Raw genomic sequence first — 7,952 nt, forward strand, 5'->3', positions numbered from 1 at the left:
ACTAGCATCGCTAGCTGTCAGTGAAAGGCTTGTTGAGGAAGCAAGGAGGTTGGACCTAGAATTATTGGTAGAGGGTGTTACCTTATCTATGGCAACCTTATCAGTATAATCAACACTAGTGGAAAGGATCCGATCAGCCCAAACTTCCGACGAGGAATTTAAAAAGGTCATTGAAGCTATTCGGGAGGACGCACAGCAAGATCTGGACTTTACATTGATAGAGGATGGTATCCTCATATTTAGATATCGACAATGTGTTCCTAGTAATGGGTAATTAAGGAAGGAAGTGTTGTCAGAAGCCCACGACTCTCCTTATTCAATCTATCCAGGCAGCGCAAAAATGTATAGGTATTTGAAAGGGCACTACTGGTGGAGTGGAATGAAAAGAGATGTGGCTAAGTTTGTGGCAAGATGTCTCACTTGTCAGTAGGTGAAGGCCGATAGGCAGCGACCTCATGGTCTTTTACAATCCTTGCCCGTCCCGGAGTGGAAATGGGAGCATGTTACTATGGACTTCGTCACCGGGTTACCCCGTACACCTAGAGGTGTCGATGCCATATGGGTTGTTGTGGATCGATTGACGAAGACTGCTCACTTCATCCTTATGAAAATTTCCTACAACATGGATAAGCTAGCCCGCTTATACATTGATAATGTGGTTTGCTTACATGGAGTCCCAGTTAGTATCATCTCTGACCAAGATCCTAGATTTACATCTAGGTTTTAGGATAGATTCTAGAAGGCTATGGTACATTATTGAGTTTTAGTACGGCCTTCCATCCTCAGACAGACTGATAGTCGAAAAGGACCATACAAACGTTGGAAGACATGCTCCGAGCTTGTGCCATTGACATGCAAGGCAGCTGGGATGAGCACATCTCACTCATTGAGCTTGCATATAATAACAGTTACTAACCTACAATTGGTATGGCACCATTTGAAGCTTAGTATGGGAAGAAGTGCCGAACACCTTTGTACTGGGACGAGGTGGGAGAACGGCATATTCTTGGACCCGAATTGATACAGGCAACTTATGAGAAGGTGGACTTGATTCGTGAGCGAATCAAGGCAGCCCAGTCTAGACAGAAGGGTTATGTGGATCAGAGGTGAAAGGACCTAGAATTCTCTATCGGCGACAAAGTGTTCCTCAAGGTGTCACCCACCGAAGGGGTGATGCAATTCAGTAAGAAGGGCAAGCTGAGTCTGAGGTTCATTGGACCTTATAAGATCCTGGTAAGAATCAGGCCGGTGGCTTATCGGTTGGCACTCCCTCCATCCTTAAAGGGTGTGCATGACGTCTTCCACATGCCCATGTTGCGGAAGTACGTTCACGATCTAAGTCATGTTCTATCAGAAGAGCCATTGGAGCTCATAACTGATATGTTTTACAAAGAGCAGCTCGAGAAGATCTTGGACAGCAAGATTGTTAACCTTCGCAACCGACCTATTCACTATGTGAACGTGAAATGGTGTAACCATCTTAAGGAGGAGGCATCTTGGGAAGCAGAAGTAGAGATGCGGGCGAAGAACCCTTCCTGGGTTTCTTAGATGGTACGTCAAATTTTGAGGATAAAATTTCTTGTAAGGTTGGGGGAGTGTTACATCCACACCCGAGAATCTAATGGTTATTCTCTAACCTTGTGATGTGTAGATGGTGCTGCCATGTATGTCGGTGAGCTGTTCTCGATGATGGTCAAACCCAGCTACAAGATCATTGACTTTGGCATGGGTTTTCATCGAGGGGAGGTTTATCAACCGGAAGTGGGGGAAATTCATCAATGGTGACTTCATCGACTATCCTCTCAATACAAGCCCTGAGAGCGAAGAGTCTGAAAGGAACACCCCGTGTTGTGCCATATTGACACTTCGTCTCTCGATGAAGTTAGCATAGCTATGAGGAAACTCTTTGGGGTCATAGAGGACACACTATGATGGGCGAGGGGTAAGCTACTGACCCTATTTACTACTTGTTACTACCCTCTCATAGTTCTGAAGGTCCGGGCTAGCCTGTGGAGCTTTGACAGAATGGTCGAGAGAGGACGTAAGCCCTCTAGTCAAATTCTGCTATTCTGGAAGATTGACCCCTGTTCAGTTAAAATTACCTAACTCCATCATCTAAACCCCTTTTGCTTTGATTCAAATTTTTTTAGAAACTAGATTCATATACCTTCATTTTATTAGAAGGAATCATTGTCCAATTCGGCCTCCAGGTGATCTGAAATTCCACTTCAAACCCAAATTTTCCTGCTGCTGCACTACTGGTCGATCCGGATCAACCACTTCGATAGACCAGTGCTGCTGTCTTGTGTAAGTTTCCCACTTGGTGTGTGGGGCCCAGTGTCTCGCATGCTGAATCATCTCCCCACACCTAATTTGACCCATGGAAACATTACCCTGGCAATGTGACCATATGGGGCCCACTTATAGGATCTTGTGCTTAGGAATAAGGCTATAAAATGTATATTTCATAAGACTTCCACAAGCCAAACAGACCCTACGTCTACTACCAATATAAACTATCTTAAACTCCAGAACTCTTTCCCTATTCATTTCGTTGGAGGGAGAGGAGAGAAAAGAGAAGAGAAAGAAGGAGAAGAAGAAGAGAATAGGAAGGAAGAGGGCTTGGATCCTTCCTTGTGTTTGAGATCATCAAGGTAAACCCCTTCCCCATCAGTTGTTCTTTAGTCTCTAAGTTGTTCATAGGATTTGTACATGAACAACTTCTAGTTCTAGTCATATAGCTATGAACCACCATGAAACATGAAGTTATTTCATGATTTTCTTTGTGTAGGAGCTAAGATCTTCACATGCATGTCAAAATCTACCTTTCTAGACCTTTCATATGTTTCTTCCTATTCTCAGATTTCTGCAATTACCTATTCCAACCTAACAATGGCCATCTACCATGCCATATAGTAAGCTTGGGTTGTAGTTCCATGAAATTAGACTTATTTTCCCTCATTGCATCTTGATTCCATGACCAAACATATCTTGCAGTATTGATTTTGAGTTAATCAAACTCTTCTTTGACTGGTTTCTACAGATTCATGTGTATGGAACCCATGCTTGTTGGCTATGTGAGCCATAAACCCAAAACCTCCATGCATGTTTGATTTTTCCTTTGAATTATGAAATTTATCATAGAAGTAACCTACCTGTACTTCCTTATCATTAATTCTAGATTTGGATTTGTAAAACTAAGCCAAAACACTGAAACCATATAAATTTTTGGGTTATACAGGTACTGGTCGATTAGATGGACCAGTACCAATCGATCACTACCAGAAACCTTTCCCAAATGCAACCTTGGTCAGCCCATGGCCTGCAAAACCTTATGTTAGGCCTTTTGTGTTGAACCCATGACCTTTCCCCTGCAACCCTTTTCAATGTTTGCTGCTATGATCCTACTGGTCCATTGCCACTGGTCCATTGGATGGACCAGTACCAATCGACCACTACAGGGATCTTGGACCTGTGTTGCCACTGACCTACCCCATGGTCTAGAATATCTTGCTAAGAGCCTTTTGTGTGATTCATGTTGTGAACCATGCCATTCCAACCCTATTCTTGTATTTTAAGCTTTGGGTTGATTGCAGTTGGTCCATTAAATAGACCAGTCTAATCAACCAGTACCAATCTTGATTGAAAAACCTGACCAAACTATGTGGGAATCATTAGAACATCACCAAAGAGGCCCTATGGTGTGAAACCATAAAATCCTTTTCAATTTTGCTACTACAACCCTACTGGTCCATTGCCATTGGTCCATTGGATGGACCAGTACCAATCGACCACTACTGCTGTCTTTCCAGATTTGAGTCTGGCCTTGGTTTAAAACTTAAACTAGGGATACCCCTAGACTCTTTATGCATTTAAACTCTTATTAATGTCTGTTGTGATTTAATTAACATTAGGCTTAAACAACTTATCCGACGACGCGTATCGGAGTTCTGTCAGGAGCCGGCAATCATTCGAACAACTAGAGTTTAGCCAAGGTGAGCGGGTTTTGGGCTTTGTTTGGGTTGCTCACTATTTAAATATATATTTGAATCATGTTATTACATCATTATTATTCATATTGCATAATTACAAATTATTATTTTGATTGTGATTTGATATGATTGTGATAAGTGATTTACTTCATCTTGAGTCGGGTTACGGTGTCGGGGAGAACTAGTACCGGAACCCCAAAAGTGTATATGATCTTTTATTGTATGCCATGATATGTATGCGTTGTGTCGTGCTGATACCCGGGTGCTAGATGGTATAGGACGTTGATGCACCAGGAATACCTCTTGAGACAATAGGATTTTGCATGTAGTATAATTGCGGTTTGGTTTTATTTCCCATATGCTATGACCCTTACCAACAGGGGTTTAGGTGTTGGGTGAGCAGGGCTCCTTGTTGCCTGCGGGAGAGAGAGTCCAGGTCAGGGATGACCACTGATCATCGGGGTCTATTTCTGGGTGGTTTTTGTGGCTTCGACTGGCACGGGCCCCTAGTAACAATTGAAGTTTCACTGTGGTGATAACATAAGTGACCCATGGTGATTCCTGAGTTGTTATAGTAGTGTATACCATTGACTTAGTTTGTGTGATAGGTGGAAAATCTACTACATTTACATGCATTATGGATTATGTGTGAACTGTGTGTTTGTGCATTTCCCATCCCCTCACTAGCTCAATGGAGCTAACCCCCTTTGTGCACACTCTTTCAGACTTTGATGTAGATGGTGAAGGTTACATTGCTGGTCTCGAGTTCCAGACTTCGAGCTATGATGATATTGGTACTGTAGAGCCAGAGGTCGTGACTGAGGATCATGGTGATGGTTGCCCCTGCGATGATTGTGGTTATGGGCCGGACTGGTTTTTGGGACTAGATCCCTTTTTGATCATTTTGGGCCTTGTGCCTTGTATAAACAATTATGTTGTACTCATTTTGGTAGTTACTTGATGGTCATAGATAGTTTGTTGACTAAAATACTTATTATCATTAGCAAAGAACATCTTGTAACTATTTAATTATACGCTTCCGCAAATACTGATCTATTTTGGAATGTAATATTCCCTGTCTTCCGCACTCTGATTCACACCCCAAACCACCCCCTAGGAGGATTGGGTAGGTGACCCGAATTGCATAATAGCAATCTGCCAAATCCCACGGATCTAGAAGCAGTGCTTACATTCACGGAACTACAATCGTCACTTTACCATAAGTAAGATCAGAGTGCTGTAGTAAAACTACAATTTCAAAAATAAAAGGAAGCGTAGCGATACACGAAATGATGATACTATATACATAAGAAAGTTTGTACATTCTCCACCAACCGACAAACATAAAGACAAAGCTGACAAGAACAGAATTACATACATAAATATATACAGGGTGAGCATACTCAACCCCAAAAAGAAAAGAAAGTAAAAACTACAACAGGACTACAGTCAGAACAGGGATAGACTCTTAGCAAAATAAAAAGGAGTCCCCAAGACAAAAAGCATCAGAAGCACTTCTCAACGGTCTAAATCAATGACCACCGAGAAAGTATGCAGGATCAGTATGACCTCCGTCGGGGTCCACACAAACATCATTGTAACAACCAGGATTCTCCTCGTTGAGATAAGCCTCCATGCCACACTGGCATCGATCTGCAAAATCATCTAAGAAAAACATTATACAACAGAGTGTGAGCCCCACCGAGCTCGTTAGGAAATAACATCAATCACAATTCATAGTTCATATGATCCTACATGATGTGCAAGTCCAGATTATTTATTAGCCACCTAAAAATACAACTAAGTCAGGTCAGTACTACTACAATCCCCAATACATGTATCCTTGATGCGGACTTCTAACCCCTTCCCGCGAGACACCCATTGAGTTGTCGGAGAGGACCAATCAGCCCCCGCATCAGTCACCAAGGTCAGCCCGACCAGCCCTCTGTGATTGACCCATGGGACAATCCATTTCTTTTCTCTTTTCTTTTCTTTTCTAGCTCGTAGCCCATATTCACCATTCCGGTGTTCTTTTCATTTCATGCATCATTCCGGTGTTCTATTCATTCCTTTTTCTCTTTTCTCATTTTCTGATGGTCGCCCCCATAGGCATCCAACACCTTAACCCTTGTTGGCAAGGGTACGTAGCACGGGTGATGAAACTCTAACCCCATGTCTATATGGTATCATATGAGTCAGGTGGTGTCAACCGCACCCCATTCTACGGGTTACCACATGCCTCATTTCCAAGCCGACTACGTCATCTAGTCTAACAATCACATTCATCAGATATTTTCACAGTGTTGATCAACAGACAATCAATGGGTAACATGCTTGCACAATTTTATAGAATTTAAATAACACAGCAATTACATGTTAAATTAAATAGCCGACATAGCATCATAATTACACATGCACATATGATAGTACTATTCACTCACTTGAGTTGGGTTCTAGATACTCGTTAGCAAACTCAGTTCCAACAGCAGTCTGATTGTTGTCCTCGAGCGCGGGATCAATTCCTAGATGTAAATCAAAAGTTGTTATATTAGGGATTCAGTCTATCACTGATACTCCTAGGGTTAACCTAATCTTATTGGGTTGACCCGGTACTTGGTTGGTACTCATTTGGGATCACAGGGCTTGCACTGGGCCTTAGGCTCATGTCCCGGTGCCTCAACTAGTGTCGGTGGCACAAAGGGTAAAATAGTCATTTCAATAGCTGTACCTGACCCTAGATCAGATCAAGTCCACAGTGTTGTCCACAGCTTGTCTGTGCTGTAGAACCAAGCATAGCAGGGTTTCTTTCACTTGCGGGGCCCACTTGGGTTCCAAAGCATTTCATGATCATAAACAGATGTGGGGAAGGGCTTTTTGGTCATTTCCCAACCTTCCACAGTGTCCAAAGGCCATTGGGTGAGGTCCCCCAAGTCAAATCATAAATTCTAAAATTTTCCATTCACTCGGCACTGTCTCTGGGCGTTGGGTGCATCGCCCAGTGCATCGCCCAGAGGCTGCAATCGACATTTGGGCTGAGTTCCCAAGGTAGGGCCCATAGGGCTGAGGTCAGGCTTGATCCTCTGCATGTCAGGGGGGGCTAGGTAGCCCCTGGGATGACCTCCAATTTGACCCTAATGGATCCTCCACTGGGCCCACCATCAGGCTGCCAATGGCTGCCCAGACAACCCAGTGAATAGTGTCATAGGGTTTTACCAAGCTTGGAAATCTGGTTTCAGCCACATGCAAGGCTAGAAATGGATGCAAAACAGGGTTTCATGGCTGTGATTACCTAGGGTTAGGTCTGTGCAACCCTAGCTTGCACCCAAGGTTCCAAATCATAGGGCAATAAGGTAAACTGGCAGTGCAGCTGTGCACAGCCAGATTTCGGCCCAAGGAACAGCACAACAGCCCTTTAAATTTATACAAAAATCATAGATCTTCCATACATAAGGTCTACATAGGAGATCTGGAGTAGTTCTTGGCTAACCCCAGCTGTTCTGGGCTGCCCAAGAAGCAGAATACAACAACCATAGAGAAAGGGAAGAGGACAGCAGGCATATTGGGGTATTTTTTTATACATGAGCAGGGTAGGAACAGCACAGACCAGCCTTAGATGGGGGTGGCAGCACCTCCTTCTTCCTCCTTCCCCTTTTTTCTCTCTTCTTTCCTCTCTTCTCTCTTTTTCTCTCTTCTTTCCTCTCTTCTCTCCCACGGATTCCCAATAGATAAAGAGCTCTAAATGAGCTCAGACCCCTCCTATTTATAGACCCCCCCTTCACTGAGGCATGTTTTCCTGTGAAGGCCTCTTTTAAAAATCAGTTTTTAAACTGATTCTAACTGATTCTGGGCACACTAGTTGGGTCCACAGTGAACCAAGGGTATGAGGTGGTCCCTCAGACTTCCCTCTATCAATGGAGGGTACCCATGTCCATATTGGGTGGTCCCCATAAATAAAATTCA

The 7,952-nt window shown here is 43.4% G+C and overlaps 1 protein-coding gene across 1 annotated transcript; it reads left to right on the forward strand.

The window, feature by feature from the left end:
* Window positions 1-1,173: 1,173 nt before the first annotated feature.
* On the forward strand, window positions 1,174-1,548 carry LOC122662972. The gene has a single exon (XM_043858679.1). The coding sequence runs from the start codon at window positions 1,174-1,176 to the stop codon at window positions 1,546-1,548; it is 375 nt and encodes a 124-aa protein (XP_043714614.1).
* Window positions 1,549-7,952: the final 6,404 nt, after the last annotated feature.

Source organism: Telopea speciosissima, chromosome 5 (genome assembly GCF_018873765.1).
Source record: "Telopea speciosissima isolate NSW1024214 ecotype Mountain lineage chromosome 5, Tspe_v1, whole genome shotgun sequence".
Taxonomy (NCBI): domain Eukaryota; kingdom Viridiplantae; phylum Streptophyta; class Magnoliopsida; order Proteales; family Proteaceae; genus Telopea; species Telopea speciosissima.

Coding starts and splice junctions, on each gene's coding strand:
- LOC122662972 (XM_043858679.1), top strand. CDS start 1,174: ATGCAATTCAGTAAGAAGGGCAAGCTGAGTCTGAGGTTCATTGGACCT.